At 37.0% G+C, this 22,605-nt stretch overlaps 2 protein-coding genes across 2 annotated transcripts in view; one reads left to right on the top strand and one right to left on the bottom strand.

Annotated features, from left to right (window-relative positions):
- Nucleotides 1-1,017: 1,017 nt before the first annotated feature.
- oaz1b (ornithine decarboxylase antizyme 1b) lies at nucleotides 1,018-6,614 on the bottom strand. The gene is given in 6 exon segments (XM_041811578.1): nucleotides 1,018-2,115; nucleotides 2,204-2,289; nucleotides 2,630-2,802; nucleotides 3,011-3,097; nucleotides 3,099-3,150; nucleotides 6,415-6,614. Coding segments are annotated over 6 exon segments (654 nt in total). The 5' UTR covers nucleotides 6,540-6,614; the 3' UTR covers nucleotides 1,018-1,984.
- Nucleotides 6,615-11,682: 5,068 nt separating this feature from the next.
- The window catches only part of LOC121524735 (endoplasmic reticulum metallopeptidase 1), a 37,031-nt gene continuing 26,108 nt past the window's right edge, over nucleotides 11,683-22,605 (top strand). Inside the window, exons 1-2 of the mRNA XM_041810221.1 lie at nucleotides 11,683-11,994; nucleotides 17,334-17,638. Of these exons, the coding sequence (XP_041666155.1) occupies nucleotides 11,720-11,994; nucleotides 17,334-17,638 (580 nt within the window). The 5' untranslated portion in view covers nucleotides 11,683-11,719. The remainder of the gene's footprint in view (nucleotides 11,995-17,333; nucleotides 17,639-22,605) is intronic.

Raw genomic sequence — 22,605 nt, 5'->3', positions numbered from 1 at the left:
GGTCTTCTTTGAGACTACAAGTCCTGATTTGGCTAAGTCCTTCACTAGTGTCTTAGCAGCTGTCTGGGGTCTTTAGACACATCACTCACTAGTTTTCTTTCTAGAGTCCCTGAAATCTTTCTCTTCCTACCTCTGCAGGCTTGTTCTGGACTGTGTGGCTCTTTGAATTTCTTGATACTTCTCACTGCAGATCATCACACTTGGAAATGCTGTAACTTTATCAAGTCTAAATTGATTTCTTTGGTTTACGCAGCTCAAACCCTTACTGAAGTTTTTAATACTCTGTGTAAACTGGAAGATAACTCAGTTTCAACTTGATTTGAGCTTTACAAAGTTAAAGGACATCATTGCACAACAGTGGTTTGTGCTATGGATCAACTAAAAGGTCAGTTCTAAAGGTGGCTGTTTGTGAAATAATTTTGCTTCTGTGTGCAAAGTAAAGTAATACAAGCATCTAACATCAGTTTTCCTTTCTCACTGAACTAGCCTATTGATGTGCTTAAAACTGAGCAGATGCTTCTAGTATTTCCCTGACAAGGAGACTGTAAACAAATCATGACATTATCAAATGAGCCTTACCTATTCACAATCAGACTATGAATTAAATTTACAAATGTTCTTTAGAAGTTCAGGTCCCTCAGCTTTTACTGCAGCAGAGTAGAAATATAACTTCACATTCAGCTGTTGTGTTGTTCAGTGGAGCCTCCTGGTGGTAAGATGTCATAAGACATGCTCTGGATGTCTGCCCTGCTGCTCTTTTGTAACTGACCTGGTTTTCCTGAGCTTTTCTACAATGAGCAGCACAGATTGTGTGACGCTACTTTGATCGAGGGCCATAAAATAAAGTAATATTTCATGAGATGGTATGGTTAAAATCAATGGTTGTACTTGGCATATTACGCAATGTGGGCATACAAAAATATTTAAATAACCACTGACAGTTTAAATATATAGCGATCATTTCAATGGCGCTTTTTGTATTTGAATATCAAAACCAAAGGAATCCCAAACTAAAGATTTTTTTTGTTTGTTTTATTATCACAGAGCACAACAGGTACCACTATGCAGGTGAACAAACAACGTAATACTATCTTCAAAAGTTAAAGGAATGCTAATCCAAAGAATAAAACAAAAAAATCCAATCATAACATCACAGCATTTTTCAACCTCCAAATCAAACTACTACAATATTGTCCGATATACATGGCAGGAAAAAAGCAAAGCACTTTGGATTATTATCTTTCCTTTCGCTTTGTACCAATTAACTGTTGGATCTTTAACTGAGACTGAAGCGTCTGTATCAGACGTGTGCAACAGCATCCGTTTTCACTCCACCTCTACTCTAAATGGATTCACTATTCAGCTATCAAGTACCAATTATTGGGGCTGTTGCTCAAGAGTAACCTTTAAAAATACTAATACTTTAAAGAGGGTATTAGTGCTACAAAATAAAACTGGTCCCACTGAATTGCATTTGTTATTCAATTCAGACAGAAAGAAAACATGGGACGACTTTCATTATTTTGCCAATTAAAAGAAAGCTGGAGTACCCGAGTGTAAACCTGATGACCTTTTTGTTGTACATTCAACAAACGAAAAATCCTCCACCTTAATCTATCATAAAAGGAAGTATCGATAAAAACACAAAGAGTTGAGGATGGAAATGATGCATGACATGAACTTATCGCTATGACAACTGCAAAATGACAGGAAATTTAAAGAACTAAATCTTCCCTCGTTTATAGGTGACAGCATTAATTAATCCATGAAAACAGAATAACAACACACAAATATAGATGGTGGAAACTGGAGATACACAACTTAGATATTCCCTTCAGAATGCATGAGGAAATAAATAATTGCATACAGAGGGAGAAGTTTAACACAGACGGATGTGAGTATTTAAGCTGGGACGGGATCAACAAACGAAGAATGAGAGGTGAGAAGGGGAGTAAGCATGGGAATGGAGGGGCTATCCAGAGGGTTATTCCTCATCCGAGGAGTCCCGGTCAAAATTGTAGGCCATGAAGAAAACGTCGGGTCGAGGGGGGACGAGGGTATGGCCCGGTTTCACAATCTCAAAGCCCAGGAAACTGAATGTACGCACCAGTTTAGCTGAAGGAACAAAAGGGAGAAGAGATGTTAAGATACAATTTTTCTTAATAGCAAATATTTTAGGGAAACGAGGGATGTAAGCACATACCACGATCATCTCTGTTCTTGTAGAAGCAGACAAACACGCTAACGACTTTCAGATGTTCTTCAGCATACTCCAAGAGAGCTGCAAAGCTGAAGCGAGAACAGGGAGCAGATTAGGTCACCATGCAAGAGAAAAAAACAACAGTCTTACTCTCATTCAACTTAATATTCCTGATTATTTTAAAAAGATCTGCTTTGGCTTCCCCTTAAAGGGTTTAGACTCTAGACTTTGTAGGTGAGCAGGTAAACACGAGTCAAAGTTCAAGAGGTCACCAGAGTCTTATCACCTTCTTTGCTGACAAAACATTTCCAATGCCAATGTTTACATAATCTACCTTTTAAATCGGTTTATTCTAAACCAATCTTCCTCAGGTCTACCAGTAAAAAAAAAAAAAAAAAAAAAAAAAAAAAAAAAGTTTTTTTGCCTCACCTCTCCTTACTGCCTTCAGGAAGAGGGTCAAGAGGTATCTCCACGTAAAGTGCGCTGCTGCTCAATACAGCATCCCACTGTATCGTCTTGGTGATGGTAGGACGACTTAGGAAGTGGAGTATCCCAGGGCGACCATTCCCCGCTGGCTCCTCCGTTACAGTCAACTTTCGGTCCTGGAAACACAAATTCTAGTTACAACACAGTAGATGTTTACCCACATCCACTAACAATTAGTCCTATCACTTGAACAAATGGCTAAATTAGGTAAAACCCTTGAGTGCCATGTTAAACTGACACTAGATCATCTGCCAGGAGCTGCTGTAGTGGACGATCCAACTCCTTCTCAGCAACAAGAAAGCATATAGGTGTTTTTATACTTACTGAGTAGAGTTGCCGAGCTGAAGGAGTGTGATCCCGTGTGCCATTCCCTCGCCCACCTGGGATCTTCAGGGGTGGGAGAGGGGCATCAGGAGCACCACAGAGGCCCCGGGCCACGGGTACTACTACAGTGCAGGGACAAGCTGGAAGGGAGGAGAGAAAGATGATAGGATTAAAACACTGTGGCAGAAAAAAATCTCAAAACAATTCTGGTTAATGCTCAAGTTACCATTAAAACAAGGGACATATAACACAAGCATGTTATTTTTAATGACGATTTTTAGATAACTTACTTTATGATTATTATGGGACTCAATCAAGACAACTGCGGGCTTCAACATTTTCATAAAACAAGGCACAACCTGCAGCTGAAATATTCTAGACATAGTAATGTTCCTGTTTTTATTATGGCCTCTGAAGACCAAAGGCATTGCTGTATCTAACTTTCAGACCACATCCTGATACTACATCTGATACTTCCACTCTCATCTCAGATCACAGACGCTGCAGCATCTAACCACCAAACCACCTAAATGTGCCAATCTCTATGTATACCAATAAACTGCTTGTAGTTTGTTTTTTTCCAAAACAACAGCATGGTGTTTACAGATATGATAACATGTCTTTACAATAGCAGTGCTCAAACTGTAGTGTTTTGCCCTAAACTCAGCAAGAGCACATTCCCCTATCATTTACCAAATACCCACAAACAAACTTAGTTCTGCTCTGGGTGCAAAAAGAACATGACTATTGTACTTATGTAAAATTACTAAATCTAATCAAGTAAAAGTATTTAATTTAAAATTTACTTCAACTACAGAGGAGCTACTAGGGCTGAATGATTTGGGAAAATAACTGCATTTTTTTTTTTTCAATATTGCATTTGTGATTAAACCTCCATTTATTTTTAAGTTCCTCATCCTATGTATTTTTCAACAAACACAAGCACTAAATCATTCCATATAATTACCACAACAACTTAAGAATAAACATCAACTGTTCTTTCCTGTAGGCCTGGCTTATATGTTAAGATGATATAACATGATGCATAAAACTGAATGTATTAGATATCTTTATTTATCTACTTCAATCACACAAAGAAATTTACTGGTTTGTTTACTTAAAGTTTTTAGTAATCATTATGACAACCAGGGCTGAACAATTTCAAAAAAAAAAATCTGCTATTATTTTATCTCATACTGTGGATGCAATGTGAATTGTTTAATTGATGTAAATGATCATTTTGTAAGTCACTTTAATTTTAAACATATAAGAAACATTTACAGAAATAAGACTTTTTGCAAACTATTCTAGAAAAAAAGACACTTCAATGTTGCATGATGTGTAAAGAAAAACATCTTTGCTGCTAAAAATTGTATGACACCGGTTTTTTTTAACACGTTTCTGGTCAAAGAAATATTTCTGCATTTTGAAAATTGCAGGACACAATGTAATTTAGCTTAGACTTTGATTAATTGCTTAGGCTTAGTGGCTACTGAAAAGTTGTAAGGTGAAATATGAACTTTCCTTATTGGTAATCTCCAACCAAGGTTTAGTTTTAGTTAGTTTTTCTGCTGTTTTCAGTTCAGTCCAGCCCCAAAATGCTTAGTTTTAGTTTAGTTTTTATTAGTTTACGTTTTGTCGAAAATGTGGGATACCTGCCAGGGGTAACATCCAAAAGGACTCTTCACTTTTCACTGTAATTATTCAATTTTAATGTTGGTATACAACTCAAGACCTAAAATTACCATTATGTGAAGTGGTCTTCAGTCAAATCAGGCAGTTCACTCTATCCAGGCTTGGGTGTTCATGTCAGTCAGTGTGTTAATAACAAAGACTAAAACTAAGGAGATTTTGTCCCTAATTCTATTTCATTTTAGTTAGTTTTGTAAGCACAAAATACTTATTTGTACAGCTTAGTTTTTATTTGGTTTAAAATGATTTTTACATCTTCGTTTTAGTTAACTATAAAAACCTTGTCTCCAACCAGGTTTACAAGTAAAATTGCACTTCAATAATAAAGTAAAATACAACACTTTTTTCAAGATGTGATGTGGAATAAGTCTCCTATGTGCTACTGTGAGTATAAATGTAAAAACTGGTATACTCAACTAAAAGTGCAACCACTCTGGTTAAAATTTCAGTAAAAGGAAATTCACTTATTTCAAATGTAATTAGTTACTTTCTAACTGAGTCTGAGTGTGTAAACAGACCTTATCTTCTCAGATCACACATTTTAAGAAGGGTACCAACAGGCCCGGAGTAAATTTTCCAACAAAACAACAGCTGATCCCGGTCAATTTTGTTAGTCGGTATGAAAAAAAAAATCAATAAAAATAACGATAAAAGGGATAGTCAAGGTTGTAGGCTATTTTCTTTATGGTTAAAATAAAGTAACCATCTAAATATTGTTTGTTGTGGTTCACTAACGGTGAGACGACACTATGTAAACATTAAACCGAAACTAAAACTTGACGGTATAAAATTGTATAAAGATGAACTGTGCCTATAAAAAAGCATGTTAAAATTCCTTAAGGGCACTCGTTACCTCGCCCTGCTGTCACTGCGCTTCTAGAGCTACATTTACCGTCAGTTGCGTAATAACTAACATGACTCCGTTGTCAGCTCACGAGACTACCGTGGCCCCAACCATGTGCTCACCTGGTGATTTACATAGGTAGAAATATTAAAATTTGTGTGTTTTGGGCTTTTACAAATAATTGCATGGGGATAGTGCGAATTATTACTATTAAATCATTAACCATTTTTGAAAACTTACTTTTATTAGTCAACCCCTTACTAATCTTATTTTCTCGTCGGTAATTAAAATACGTCACTACGCAAAGATCGACCCAGGTAACTGGCTTTCGACTGTTTTGACCGTGAAAACGTGTAAAAAGGTCGGTCGGATCTTTAGATAGGCTAATGCGTCCATAAACGAGAAGCAATCCTTTATAAATCCCTCGGATGATTTTTGTTGTAGACATCAAACACTGACTGACATTTAAAGCTACTTCTAACGTCCCTTAAATTAATGAACATTGGCTACACCATTGTTTTCCGAATTAGCAAGCTAGTTGTCGCAGTTAACTACACTGACGTAAGACAAGTTCGACGTCGTTTAAAGCTAACGCTAGCTAATGCTGGTAAACTTGTTTGTCTAGAAAGATAATGACCTACTTTATTTGAACATTACATTTTAAATGACATATACAAAACTGACAGCCATACGATGAAGCCCATACTGAGGAATTAACTATACGACGTATTTTCAGTAAACAGGGACATTTAAATTTGTTTCACTTCCGCGTTTCCGAGGGTTAGCTTCAAGCTAAATTAGCTTAGCCACCCATCCCCCACACCAAGTTAGCAGCAAGCTAGGTATGGTATTTTGAAGATTTACTTACTTCCCAATCATGTCACAGATACCACTACTCAAATCTGCCATGGTAGTATAAGACTGTTGTTTTCCTTCTTTCTCGCGAGCAAAGCAATGACTGTTTAGGATCCGCTGGAGGTTGGATTTTACCATCCGGCCTCGGATAGAGACACGACGGGCTGACTGCTCTCTGCTCTGCTCTGCTGGGTAGTGGTCGGTCGGAGGTTCAGGAGCTGCTAGTAAAGGCAACGATCAAGTCACGTACACGGAAGGCGGAACATTTCCGTTTTACGTTTGACTACTCTTCAAAATAATAGTCGTTTATCGGCGTTACAATGTCATGAACTGTCGAAAATGTCACTTCTTAAAGGAGAAGCAACATTCTTGCTGACACTAGAAAGTGGCATTGGAATTCAGAATAACCCATACCATTCATTTTATATACTAGATTGTATTTATTAGTTAATGAATTTGCTGGATATGAATGAATTCAGTTTGAAGTGTCTTTATCTTAAACATCATTGTGTGTTAGAGCTATTTTGGTACATTTCATGGGGAGTACAGAATCCTCTGTCTTTGTAAAACAAATGGTAAATCATTACAGTTTGTGAACTGAGGATAAGTGGTCAATAAAGGGTAAAAAAAGGACCAATAAATGGCCAGTCAGGGGTCAAGAAGTGGCCAGAGATTGGTCAATAAGGTTAATATTCTCAATTACTCTTCATTTCTAAGATATAACTTATCTTTTATGTGCTGGGCAGTTGAATGTAGTTTGTTTTAGTTTTTTTTTTTTTTCAAATAAAGACATTATACCCAAATTCGATACATGACAAGAACGTGAACAATTTCATGCCAGTAAAAAACATACTTTGCCAAACACATGTCACATTAACCAAAATCACACAGTGTGTTATGATTACAGGTTAACTGGCCTCTAATATTACTGATTACATACTGGCTTTAAATCACTACTCAGAAATTAATATTTCTAAAATCTACCCCATGTTTTAGAATTTAATGGGACAAACAAAAGTGGCATTGGAACAGAACCTAAACAATAAACTGCCAGGAAGTCCTGGCAGCTTTGCTTTCACACTCTCTCCATTTGAGAGAATATCTAATTAAATTGAAAGTATTACATCCCTTATTCAAAAGACAGAATTATAAAATGCTTCAATAGATAGAATATGTGTAGGAAAACAGTTAAACCCCGAACCCATCCTGTGGTTCTCATTGTGGGGGTTGTGAGAGAAGGAGTTGCCAGATGCCTTCCAGAAAACAAAGACAAATTTCAAATGATTTAACTGTGCAGAAATGACCAAGCTTCAGGTATAGGAGGGGTCCCTGGACTCTGGCACTTTCATATAGGGGTCACAGATTGAAAAGTTTGAGAACCCCTGCTCTAAAGCCCCAAAGCAAAACAAGCCACTTCTAAGACAAAAACAAAAACATCTCTATCTGTGCATGATTTAGCCTAGCCATGGGCCGATTAAGTGGAAACTGACATGTATCACAAGAAAATAACGGCTTAAGGATTTCCATAGAATTTTCTTTTTTCATAGCTTTTTTGAGTTTTCAGAGATTTTTACTTTTAAACGAATAAACTAGTAATACATTTCCACCAAAAAAAAAAACAAAAACAAAACAAAAAAAACAAAAACTTGTAACTACTTTTATTTTGAAAGAGAACAACGTAGTTACGGCTTCCTTTAGAACGTGTTGTTTCTAGCTTCACGCTCTGCTAACAAGCTAAAGCTAACTGAGAGATGCTAGACGCTAAAATACAAAGATTATGACCGTTATTTCACCTGGGTGTATTACCCGTCCCTGACCCCTGGCCGTCCTCAGAACAGAAATAAAATACGATACTGCAACTCATTCGTGCTTCTAATGTGAATATCATCATTTCATTTCAAAGGGAACTTAGCGTCCTTCCTGTTTTTTCCTTCAGTTAGAAAAATGTTGAGCCCGCTGTTGTGTGAGCAGCTCTTGATAATAGCACCTATTTGTTTACATGTCCTTCAAAAATACCAAGGACGAAGAACTATACAAAAAACACGTATTTTACGATTTGGCAATGACCATTTAAATCACAGGTGACAGGAACTATTCTATATTAACACATTAAAAAAACCTTAAAAACAAGCATTTCAATTAGCCCAGTTTAACTGGTGTAGCTTATTAATGTGTTTGAAAGATTTAGGGGTTAGTTTAACAAGAGGGCCTACTTTAATTGATGTAGCCTACCAAACCCCAGTCTTGTTGTATCTACCTTACAACTGGGATCTAGTATACAAAATCATCTACTTAAACCAGGCCTTAATTTGAAAAATGTGATGTTTTTTGTTTCATTTGCTTAGGCTTTTTGAGGATTAACTAACAAATCATAAAATTAGTTGAATCTGTGTGGTTAAACATTTCCTTATACAAATGATTTAACTCTGTTAACTTCATTTGCAGTAGGCATAACTGTAGATGACAATTGTTATTTCTACATAACCCATAAAGACCTAGACCAGTATGGGGCACGCCTGACTCATCTGCATTCATGATGTTTTTTTTTTTTTTTAAATCTGCTTGTAGTCAACATCAAGTGCCATACATCATTCTAATCAGGACAACTTAGACTTTCAGTCTAACAATTTTTTTGTTCCAATTTTACATCTACTTGGTCTCAGAATGGAGGAATTTATCAGAAATTTTGAAAAACGCCTGTAGAGATTTTGGGCTTTTTCACTTTGAACTGGGACATAACCCAAGGAAGTTTGCTTTTTTTGATTTAGAAAGTTGTAATTTAATGTTTTGGACTTCCATATAAATTTAATTGTTATCTGATCTTTCCTTAGAAAGTGACAGCCATATCTACTCATATAATTCTAGGTGTTTTTTTTCTTTTCTGAAAAGTAGATGTTTTCCTATATTTCATTTGCTGACCATGTAGATGAGTCTAAAAGTTTCATATTCGATCAAAAAGAATATTATCTAATCACAAAAGATGCTAAGGCAACCATGACTCATATTTAGAGAAATTTATTATCAATGAACAGCAAAAGTAAAAATGCAACAAAAATCTGAAATGATCTCAAATATTTTATGAATAGAGTTGTACGTCTTCTGTACTTCTGTCTTGAGCACATTTGCTCAAGAAAGAAGTAATAAAAAATATTTCACAAACAACAGAATAATTTAGAAGGAAATGTTTTGATACAGAATGAGCAAAGAGTGCCAATGTTTCTGAAAATCTGTGGAAAAAAAATAACAAATATACTGATTTCATATGAAGAAAAGGCCAAATGGTTTTCTCACAGGGAGAGAAGAGAAAATTTCACTGAGTAAACAAACAAGATTCTGATAGGTAATAATTGTTTGATTATTACTAATTAATTAATAATAATTAATAATGAATAATTCCAGAGACTCAAAATAATACTTTAGTTCAATTAAAGATAATTTAAACAAGGAACAGTGTTGGAGACTTTGGCCTTGTGGATGTGAAATTTTGCCAACAAAATAAAGAGGTTGAAAATACTCTTTTTTTTTTTTTTTAAATCTTTGCGTTCAAAATACATGAAAATATTTTTGCCTTTAAAGTCAATTAGTCTTTGTTTTACACGAGATAGATTTCAAGACCTTTCCAAAATGTCTTACAAAGGGGACAACTAAAGAATAAGTAAAAATACATTGTTTATCAACATCAGAAAACTCAAAATGTAAAGTCTTGTAAAATATTCAGTGTTTTAACATGCTATTTTCTGATTTTGTTTGAAATAAAAAAATCAAATGGAACAAGCCAAGCTTTCTGTCAGTAAATGTTAGTTGAATAAGAATTTCAGAAGGTTTTCCCACGTGTTGATATCCTCCTGTTGTTGTAGAGACATCTTCTTATATGTTTGTCTGTGTATTCATTACTGTTTAAATCAATGCCATTTATACTCAGATTTCCTGTAGCACTTGGGATCAAATCTTGTATTTATATCCTTTCATTAATTTCTGTATAGTGTTTGGTATTGATTTCATATAGAGCTTAACTCTCGGAATTAAATAGGAAATACAGTTTCTTTCATAAAGGTTTAATGACTGAATTTGACCTTTAGAATCAAATAAATCCTTCAGCTATATAGAGGCCTCCATCAACCCAACCTTGTAGTAGTAAGTGACTTATTCACTTTAAAAATACATTCATTTTTCCAAATTAAAGATTTATGCAGGTAAAAGTGTTGAGAATATTACAATTCCCATGCAAAGATAGCCTGATAAAATTTAGAGAGTGTTACTGGTAATTTGGAGACACATAATTACATACCAGTAAAAACTGAAGACCTCCTACTTTAAGAATATTGTATGGGAGGAAACACCACAATGAGCTTGGATATTTTAAACATTCTTTCAACCACTTTATCTTGAAGGTATATTTCAAGTAAATTAAATCGAATAATTCAAAGCCACCCTCAGCTTTAGTGGCTTACAGTCAAAACCTGTTTCTACTTAGTCCACACGATGGCGGCAAAGAAGCAGAAAGCATGGCAGTAACCTTGGTCATATCACATCAAAAATGCAGGTCAGCCATCAATGATTTACAACAAGTTAACAGTTAAGTTAAAATAACTTAAATAACCAAAATTTGACGACTAATTTCATCAGCAAACTAAGATGTCAAGCTAAATGGTGCTAGCATGCCATTATCTGTGTAAACGTGTAGTGGGGATTTAACGCTCCAGCAGGTAAAATGCTTTGAAATTATTTTATTCTGTTTTATTTCACTTCTTATTTTTTTCCTGATAAAACTTAATATGCTCTACTTTTCACTGAGGAACTGAATCTCAAAATTAAGGATAAATTGCAAGTGTTTTCTGCTGAATTGCATTGTGGGTCATTGAGTTCATATTAAAGGAATAGTTCCAAATTTTGGTAAGTAAAGTCAGTGGCTTTCTGGCAAAGGGTTAAATGAAACGATTATCACTGCCCATGTTTCAGTGCTAAAGGAACCTAACAAACATGATATACTGTCACGATAGTCTCCTTTTTCATAAATAACCCTAGGCTTTGTGCGTATTTCACATTTATTTTAATCAGAATGACTGCTTTACATTGTCATCGTATCTACGTATCATTCTCTATAAATTGAATGGATTATTTATGTCCCTCTGCACTCATGGGATTGATACTGTGCATGAGTTTAACTGCTCCCCTCCTCTGCTTTACATTTCTCATCCGCCTCGCCCGCCCGCCCTCTCATTGAAGTTTGTCCTTCAGCGCGTTCCGTCCGTAGGTCCACCAGAAAAAACGCGACGCCTGAGAGCGACGCTTGCAGCTGATGTACCGCTGGCTCAAAAATGGAGAGCGACACCACTGTCCGGAGAATAAAACCCTTCGGGACACAGAATTATGTAGCGCAAGATAACGACGCTTCGCGGGACCGTTGTGGGAATAATGGCTACAACGGTGACCCAAAGAGGAAACCCGAAGTGAACATATACTTGCTGCGGGAAGGGCTGGCAGCTTCTCTGGTCTCTGTGTTTATTTTGGTGCTGTGGGGACTCGTTCATTTGTCGTTACAGCAGCTCGTCATTGGGAAACCGACCGGCGACTTCAACGCAGTGAGAGCCAGGTGAGTTTGATGCTAGAATATTCCCCTTTCTGTCTGTAGACGCCCGCTAACGCACTCATAGGAGCTGAGCTCTTGCTAACCTTTCCTCTAGTTTGACAACAGACCCGCCTAGAAACCACTACCGGGTGTCATCTCACCTCCACCTCCACCTTTAAGGTAGACAGGTGTTCCAACGGTTGGTAACAGCCTGGGGACTTATTAGCCTTTGTGCTGCCAATAACAGAGGTATTTCAAAGTGTCTAACATGATTCAGGAAAAAAAAGACCAGGAAATGCTTAACAAGACCATTGTAAAGGACAGTGAACAATATTAAAAACAAAAATGACCACACAGCTTTAAGAAGTAATCAGAATAAGAAGACAGCGTGTTAATTTTAGACATCTATGACCTAAAGTCCATGGGAGCCCCAATGAAGGCCTAATTTGATGAAGCACCTACATGCTCATTGCCTGTAGGATACTGTTTAAAGCTCCTGTGTGGAGTCTCTCGCTCCCAATGAATCAGACTGAAATTGATGCTGATGTTTTTGTATGATATGAAAAAAGAAAAGCAGTCCATAAACAACAAGAAAAATCATAACAACATAGTTATGTTATTAGTGGTTTCCTTCAACCACAGGGTAGGTGTCAGGCAAGCTGATGAACAGCTTTTTTTGTATGTTTTGTGTTTAAACTTTTAAATTCAAGCAGGAGGAGATGTCTTATCAGAAAACAAGATTTGTTATTGGCAGGACAAGCTTTTTAAAGTGGCATGAGGCACCCTGTGATCTTCAGGAGAACCAAAAGCAACATGACCAGGAAGTTCTTTACAGGAGCTTTAAGCCAGGCAAAATTCTCAAAGTTTCTTTAAGCTAAATCTCTGTCTTTTTTCATCATCATAGTTGTATCTGTTTAGCAGGGTGCATCAAGCAATCTAGAAACACCACGTTGGCTTTTGGAACAAAGCTCCGTTACTTAAAGCTACTTTGAGGAAATTGTAGCTGACCAGAACCATACATTATCTCTCAATAACCTAAAAAAGCAAACGAGACCATTACCAACAAGACTGCTTGTTTCTAAACCTAGCACAAAAACTAAGGAAATTTGTGTTCTGTAGGTTTCTTTGCTGCATTGACGTTTCTTGGCAATTTATCTTATACTGTTGGAAAGCTTTTTTATTCCAATTCAGTTGAATTCAATAATGTTATAAATCCCTCATTGGCATTTGGTTTGCAGCATCTTGTACATAAAACTTGAGACAGGGACACAGTAACAATATGTGTAAGCTAAAATACAAAACAAGACCTAAAATAAATGATGGAATAAATAAGGCTGAAAAATTAATAGATGGACTGAAAAAACAATACAATTGGCAGGATAAAAGACAAAAGACTAAGAGATATAAAAACACAAGTGCATTTAATGATCTGATTGTAGAGGGAATGAATGGTTTTAAATGATGGTTATTTATACGGACAGGTGAAACAACTTACATCCTGATGGCAACCGAGAAAATTCACTCCGAAGCACGTGATCAGAAGAAGTTAGAAGAAGGATCTGCTGGTTACACAGTTGTCAAATCTCTCTCTTTCACACCAGTATTAGAACAAATTTAACAATACTGCCCAGACTGTTTCTCTCCTTCAAAAAATCAGCAGATGAAAGTAAAACAACTAAGACTCAATTAAAGACTAACAAAAATGACAGAGAATTACAGGACTGACTGAGAAAGAACTAAATGGTATCACTTTTGTAGCAGGAAACTTACATTTGTGGGATGAGCAGCAGAGCTGAGTATGAGGGTCACACCCACAAAGAAATCTTCTCTGCCAGTGCCAAACAGCTTAGTCTGCCTGGCTCTTGTTTGGTTGACTGGATGATTGAAGTCTCAAGAAGAAAGAAATATTGGCAATTTAACAATTCATTTATTTAAGAAACGTATTAGAAACAGGAGCCTCAGCAGCGTGGGGAAGAACCACACACAGCCACAACAGCCTGGCACCTCCTCCTCATGCTGGTCACCAGCCTGGTCACACACTGCTGTGGGATGGCATCTCATACCTCAACCAACATTTGTCGCAAGTCAGCCAATGTGGTTGTGTTGGTCACTCGCCCAAGCTGATCCCAGTAGTGTTCAGTGGGGTTGAGGCCAGGACTGCAGGCAGGCCATTCCATCCTCTCCACTCCCAAATTCTGGTGGTAGTCTCTGATAAACCCCGCTCTGTGGGGGCAAGTGTTGTCATCTTGGAGAATAGAGTTTGGTCCTAGACTTTGGAGATATGGGATTGTCGCTAGTTTGTCATCTTGACCCACATACTTAGCTCTGCTGCTCATCCCACAAAGGCTTGTTCCTTAAAAATGTGGCACCATTTAAAAGGGAAATAAACAGGCTTTCAAACACTATGACATTTATTTCAAAGAAGCATTGTTACAACAAAGAAATTGTTTTCTAAATACAATTTCCTTACTTTTCTTGCTTGGTTTTATAGGTGTTATTGATACCTGAAACTGCTGTTGGAGGCTTGGTGTCAGATGACTTGATAAAGTTATGTTGCCTAAACAGACTATGTTTACATTTTCCATGGCAAAATTCTGGAGAATACATGCAGTTTGTTGTTGAAAGAAAGCAGAATGCAAAAGGAATACCAAAAGCAACACAGAGTTAAACATTTCTCCGAGGAGCTTTAGGTTCTGTAGTTGAGTTGATAGACTAAATAAATTGTTTAGAAATACCACATAAGTTGCGTCACAGGACCCATTTTTAACTGAACTGATTTAGGCGGGAATACAACATTCAGTGAGGCTTGTTTGAAGATCAACTTAAGGTAGATGTTCATTCAGAAAATATTGTTTTTCTAGTCATAATGTATCAAGATTCTTTGTGACCTCTTCCATTGATAAACACCCTTATTTTACAAAGAAGTTGCATTATTCCAGATGAAATTATCTCCTTTGCTACGTAGTGTAACCGCTTTTATCAGATTTTCAGTCTCTCAGAGAAGGATAGATGGGGATTATGATCTGCAGGGCAGCAGTTGAGCTCTTGTAAGTGCTGGTCGATGGGATTTGCCATCATTTGGCTGGTTTCTCTCTAAAGAGAGTGGTGCATTTGTCCTGATTAGTGCTTTGAGCTTCCTTGGTCACAATCATAGCCTTCATGGATGCCTGTCCTGCCAGTACAGATGTGAATTATGAATCTGATGACAAAACAGTGTCTCCCAGATGGCTGTGAAGATTTAATGTCATTCTTAACCACTTTGACGCTACAATGGTAACACAACATTTCATATAACTGAGGGGTGCAAGGCTGTTGGCATCAGCGCACACAGCAGCACTTCTGCTGGTGTAAGCACTGGAAGTACATTGGTGTTAGGTGAGCAGCTGCAGCAAGCATCAGCAGCTGCTTCTTTAAAGGAAAGAGGAGGGAAAGCATCTGTTTTCTTTTTTTCTCCAATATTGGTTACTTTGCTTCATTTCCTGTTTCCACCTCGGAGAGGAGTCTCTCTGTGCAGCTCAGAAGAGGATCAGGTCGAAGCAATACAGGAACAAGCCCAAGTACAGTACCTAAGTGAGTGAGGGCTGTGGTCCAAATTTAAAGTAAAGCTAAAGTTTTTTTATTTCATGTGTCATCTATCCTTTTTTGGGGCCACCTATGTAACTTTAGAAACCGCTTCCCATTTCATTATATACATTTTTTAAATCTATTTCTCCATGTCAAGACCTCCAGTCAGCGATCATGACATTGGTCCACATTTTCTATCTTAGAATGGAAGTTAACAAGCCAAGATAAGTTTATTCATTGGTAACTCAACTGAAAGAGTAAAAGGCTTCATTCACTAACCATTTTTAGGAATAAATTTGTTCTTAGAATCCTCTTTTACAGTTTTATAAAAGATTCAAAGCAAAAAAAACCTTTAATGTCAAGGTGAAAACATATTTCTACAAAGTATACAAATAAGAATATGTCATATGAAAATATGACTGCAAATTTTACTCCATTCTTCTTTGCAAAACTGCTCAAGCTCTGTCAGGTTGCTGGCATTAACAGCCCTTTTAAAGTCCAGCCACAAATTCTCTATTGGATTGAGATCTGGGCTTTGACTCAACCACTCCAGAACATTCACCTTGTTGTTTTGAAACCATGTCTGTGCAGCTTTCACTGCATGCTTCAGGTCATTGTCTTGCTGAAAAACAAATCTTATATCAAGACTTAGTTCTCTTGCAGACTGACTAAAATGGCCTCCAGGATTTTTCTATATTTTTCTGCATTCATTTTACCCTCTACCTTACAAGCCTTTCACAGATGGCTACTGAGAAGCATCCCCACAGCATGATGCTGCCACCACCATGCTTCACAGTGAGGATTGTATGTTTGTGGGGATGGGCAGTGTTTGGTGTCTGCCAAACATGGTGTCCTGTCTGATGGACAAAAAGCCCCATTTTGGTCTCATCACACTGAAGAAATTTCTTCCACTTGACCATGGAGTCTCCCACATGCGTTTTGGTGAACTCTAGTCCAGATTTAATCTGAGTTTTCTTCAACACTGGCTTTCTCTTGTCCCATAAAGCTTTTACCACTGAAGATCCCGACCAACAGTTGTTATATGCAGAGTCTCTCCCATCTCAGCTGCTGAAGCTTGTAACTCCCTCAGAGAAGTCATAGGTGTCTTGGTGGCCTCTCTCATTAGTCTTCTTCTTGCACGGTCACTCAGTTTGTGAGGGCGGCCTGATCTAGGCAGATTTATGTGCTGTATTCTTCCATTTCCTTGATGATGGATTTAACTGAAAAGGGGATGTGCAGCACCTTGGAATTTTTTGTATCCATTACCTGACTTGTACTTTTCAATATAATTTTCTCTGAGTTGCTTGGGGTGTTCTTTTGTCTTCATGGTGTAATGGTAGCCATGAATACTGATTAACCAGTGACTGGACCTTCCAGACTCGGATGTCTTTATGTCAATCACTTGAGACACATTCACTGCACTCAGGTGATCCCCATTTCACTAATTGTGAGTCTACTAGTACCAAATAACTGGACCTCTGTTGAATTAGGTCAGTCACTTTAAAGGGTGTGAGTATTTATACAACCACTTATTTTACCCAACATATTTTTATTTCATTGACATTACTTGGTAGAAATTAGTTTTCACTTTGACATTAAAGAGTTCTTTTTTGGTTAAAAAGCCTAATTATATTGACCATGATTGATTTAAAATAAATAAAGGGGTAAAACATCCAAAGAAGTCAATACTTTTTAAGGCACTGTATTTATCAAAACCAACACTCCAGGTATTCTGCAACCAAGATGAATGAACTGCCTAATCTGTTTAACTTTAACTCTTTCCTCTCCTCACTATCTAGGCGGCATTTGGAGCAGGTCACCAGTGTCGGCCCTCGTCCAGTGGGCAGTCCGGAGAATGAGGTCCTGACGGTGAACTACCTGTTAAAGCAGATTGACAACATCCGCATGGAAACGTCAGCGGGCCCCCATCAGCTCACGGTAGATGTGCAGCGTCCCACGGGCTCTTTCTCCATCGACTTCCTCGGAGGCTTCACCAGCTTCTACGACCATGTCACCAACATTGCTGTCAGACTGGAGCCCAAGGGTGGGACACAACATCTCATGCTAGCTAACTGCCACTTTGACACTGTAGCCAACAGTCCAGGTGAGAAACTGTTTTTTTTTTTTCTCTTGAAGAGTGCTGGTTATTAGCTATGACTTACACTTTAGATGTAGCATGTTGTTTGAGTTAAGTACTGACAGAAAACACTCACACATCTTTGTTAGCTTTGCCAAAAGTAATTTAGGGTTGGAAATGAAAGGACTTCTGAGTAAAAACTGGTGAGTAAATGAACTCTTATGAATAATCTATTGCACACATTTGCTGTTAAAACCCTCAAAGTGCCATTGTTTGCATCTTAAATGGTGGGCCTGTGATGTGCAGTTATAGATTTAATTGTTGTTGTGTGTCACCTCAGGATGCTGTAAAGAAAGAGCTTGAACAATGGGTTGTGTTGTGACTGATCTGATGCAGTCATAACTCCAAACTCTGTTTTTTTTTTTTTAATCTATATTTTGAATAGTAGCATTTAAATACTTAATTCACATTTCCTTCACTTTATTCAGGAATTAAATATAGTATAATACAGTTATGGTCCCCTGAGGATAAACTTATCTTTTCCAGTGGTACTACCATGAGATACTGAGCTAACAGGGTTCACTGGGAGATTTTTGAGTTCATGCATTCATGGTCATCAGCGGATAATTTTTAACTCCGATCACCTCAATTTCACATTATGATCAGATTAACATTTCAATGTGTGCAAACTTTGGACTCCCAGAGCCCTAAGTAGTACTTTGTTCTTTACTTTGATAGAGCTTACTGGCAAATGTTTGCATGCTAACATAATAAATGTTCAACATGAAACATGTCATCAGTTTTAGTCACATTTCAGTCAGTTTAAGCCCTGTAGATTAAGTCGTTGTGTTTAGATTTTAATGTTCTTTGGTCTTTGTCACCATTTAATCATTTTAACCTCTATAGATTTAGTCATTTTGTCTCAGTCTTTAGATTTAAATGTTATTTGGTTTTAGTTCCATTTCAGTCATTTCTTGGCCTCCATTGTTTTAGTCTTTAGATTTAAAGGTCCATGCATTTTATTCACTTTTTAAATCTCTCTGGGTTCAGTCTCATGCTTTAGATCTAAATGTTTATCAGTTTTAGTCTCTTTTAGATATTTAGCCACTTAAATTTTAATGCAACAGGATGTGACGTAGGTTCCCAAGCCATAATATGTTAGATCATGATGGAAGATACTGGCCTTGAGATGTTCCGGCTATGATTATCACATGCTCATCTCTGTGATTTCATTTCTGTTGACTAGGTCTTAGTGAAAATATTTTCAAAACCTCTTGAATGGTGGCTACACCGCCTAAACATTTTAAGAAGTCAATCGGCCTTGCATGATTCCTGAAACTATTTATAATAGACAGAACAATAATACTTCAGGACGTTTATTTAATAATGCAAAATTATGCCAGACTAGTTTATAGTGTTTTATTGTAAATTTCACCTTTTTTTGACAAGCTGAAGTTTTTTTGGGTTACTCCACAATGTCAGTCTGGCTGCAGACGTTCATTTCTGATATTCAATTTCATAGACTTTTCAGAAACCATACATCTCAAAACTTTCTAAATAAAACTGGATTACACTTTCATTTAAGGTAAGGGTTAAGCTAACAGTTAGGATACCAAAAGTTAAAAGTTTAAAACTTGACTTGCAAAACATACTTTGATAAAGCTGATAAACAGTCTGCTTACAGGGAAAATGCTTGTCCTAAATGACAACATTCTAACACAGCAAGTGTAGCTTAAGTAGCTCTGTTAACTGTGCGGTTAATGTAGCTAAATAGCTAATGTAGCTACATTGCTAAAAAAGCTAAAGCTAAGCTCACAAAGCAGCTTCATATCTACGTCATGTAGTAAGCTGTAGCTACATAGGTTAAAGCATATATTGCTTAATGTAACTTAGCTAAAGATAACATGGCTAATGTGGCTAAAGCTAAGCTCACAAAGCAGCTATTTTAGCTTATGTAGTAATGTTAATAAAATAGCTTTGTTAGCTTTAGCTAACACCTTAAATATTGCAGAATGTCACCCAGGTGACTTTCTGCAATATTGGAGTGGGTTCCTGATGGATTTAACCCTTCAAGGGAGTTAATTTGATGAACATTTAAGCATTTTTAAATTTCAGAGTTGACAGTAACACATCTTCTGTGTGCAAATGAAAAAAGGCTGTTGTGGCTCATCAGATTTTGATGTTTGAAACGTTAATGTAAATGGACGTTTGTGTGTCTTTAACATACAGAGTCAAAACTTCCTGAGGGTGTGCTCATCTGATAAGAGTCCCTGTTTCACCAGTTTAACTGTGTGTGAAACACAAAAGTTCATAGCTGTTTCATAGCAGCAGCAGTTTTCCGATAGACATCAGTGCAGCAGGTCTGACATGCACCAAGCCCCGACATGCCTGAATGTGCAAGCACTTTATTGCCACCTGTGGCTTTAACATTTTTCTTTTTAAGTTTCACTTCTTTTGATACGATTGATCTTAAAAAATAACAGAGATTGGGTTGTTTAATGTACACTGCCTGGCCAAAAAAAAGTCACCACCTCGATTTAACTAAACAAATAGGTACGAGCCTCCTATTGGATAATTACTGCATGGGCGATTATTTTTCAGCTGGCAACAAGTTATTTAACCCCAGATGATGCAATAAGTAACTTCTCATTCCTTAAACAATGGATTTTTTCTTCCTAATGGCACGGGCATATTCCAAGATGACAATGCCAGGATTCATCAGGCTCAAATTGTGAAAGAGTGGTTCAGGGAGCATGAGACATCATTTTCACACATGGATTGGCCACCACAGAGTCCAGACCTTAACCCCTTTGAGAATCTTTGGGATGTGCTGGAGAAGGCTTTGCGCAGTAGTCAGACTCCCATCATCAGTATTAAAATTAATGCAACACTGGAGGGAAATAAATCTTGTGACATTGCAGAAGCTTATCGAAACAGTACCATGGCGAATGCGTGCTGTAATCAAAGCTAAAAGCGGTCCAACGAAATATTAGAGTGTGTGACCTTTTTTTGGTGGCGACTTTTTTTTTGGCCAGTTTGGTATGGAAAGTAGGTGTTGAAATCTTTACAACCTTGCCCTTTAGGGCTAGGCAATTAATAGAAATTTGGATTAAATTGCAGTATAGCCTATTGCAATTTTCAAATTGCAGAAGTTACAATATGTCTTTAACCTAAAATGTGTGTCAGAATTCTAGTTTGATACGTTTTTTGAAGCAGAGATATTACGCTCTACCCATCATGCAAACATTCAAGTGTCACTTTTTTAAAGAACAGTTTGCAAAAACTCCTACTTTCCTTATTTTTGTAAATGTTTGTCTTATTAAAAATTAAGAGACATAAAATCGTCATTCCCTTCAATACAGCAGTTCATATTTAATTGATGAGTCAAAATTATTACAATAAGATGTTTTTTTCAGAATTGTTCAGCCTTAGTTTAAGCTACCAAATATTGTGTTTGTTATAATATAGAATTATTATTAATTGCTTGTTTGCTGAGAGATACATAAGACGAGGAACGTAGAAAATAATCACATTAAATAGCAATCCTAACATTGGGAAAAAATAGCAATTAGATTATTTTCCCAAATTGTTCAGCCCTATAAGCTTTAACAAAGCAATACAGCATAATAACAGCCAGTGAGTTTTAGCTGGGCTGTCAAAAGATGAACATTTTTAATCAGGATTAATCACACCCTTTTTCAATGCATTTAAAAATTCAATTATTTTGCAATTTCAACTGTTTTTGTGTCATTTTAGATTTTTCTGCTGTCTTAAATTAATGTTGTGTTTACACCAAATGCAAAACAATTGCATTTTCATGCAAATAAAGAGAGTTTACTCTTAATTTTTCAAAATTCACATGAATAGCTCACTCCACTCATGAATCAAATCCTGCATATGCAGCTGCCCACAAGACGAAAAGGGAGGGGCTTCCTTCTCTCACAAGCAGCATTTCAGTCAGTTGTCAGCAAACATGGCTGAACTTGACTATATTGAGAGTAGGGCTGAACCATTTGCAAAAATAATCTAATGGCGATTTTTTCCCCAATATTGTGATTGTGATTTAATATGTGATTATTATTAGATTACTCAACTTGTTCAACAAATTCAAGCCATAAATCAATATTATAACCTACATTCAGTCAGGAACACTCATCATACATTTAGCCACTTTATTACAAAATGGCAAAAAGCATACAGTTTTACTTGGCAGAGAAGGCTCTGCTCTCAAGATGCTACCTGGGTTAGTCAAGCTGCATTCTCTGACTTTCCAGGGAGCATGTGGCTAAAAAAAAACCCATATATGGGTGGACACATAAATAACAATGTGTATTTAAAAAAATTGAATTAGTTCAGATGCAATTAATCCATAGTAGCATGAATCTGAATATGAGGATGCAACAAGCTTTAAGCAATAAAGGAGGCAGCTGGGGTGGAGGAGGTGAAGCTTGTTAAGCTGCAAAAAAATGAATGTATTCAACTGCTATTTTGACATATTTCAAGTTTAAGAAATATTGCAACTTCTGCGATGTGTAACTTGTGTGCAGCTTCTGCAATTTAATCAAATTTGCAATTAATTGCCCAGGCCTAATTGAGAGGATTTCTGTTTGTATCTGCTGTGAAAAAGTGACAGAGAGAAGTTTTCAGAACTTACCAGGCATTCCAACATCCCTTTCCTCCAAGCGAGCTCCTTTATGTTCCTGTGTTGTTATAACAGGCAAATTGGGTCGTATGGCTCAGAGTAGCCAAAGACAGACTCCACAAGTTTCTCCTCCATTTTCCAGATGAATGAACCTCCTTCCCCCTCTGACTCCTCCTTCTGGCATCCTTCTGGGACCCTTCTAGGATCCTTTGGGGATCCTCTGGTGACCTACAGTACCGTGAAAAAGTATTTGCCCCCTTTCTGATTACCAAGTTTTTTGCATATTTATCACACTTAAATGTTTTGGATCATATAACCAATTTTTATATTTCACAAAGACAACCCAAGTAAG

Source organism: Cheilinus undulatus, linkage group 17 (genome assembly GCF_018320785.1).
Source record: "Cheilinus undulatus linkage group 17, ASM1832078v1, whole genome shotgun sequence".
NCBI classification, from domain to species: Eukaryota; Metazoa; Chordata; class Actinopteri; order Labriformes; family Labridae; genus Cheilinus; species Cheilinus undulatus.
The sequence above is the reverse complement of the archived record's forward strand: the minus strand, read 5'-3'. Positions and strand labels throughout refer to the sequence as shown.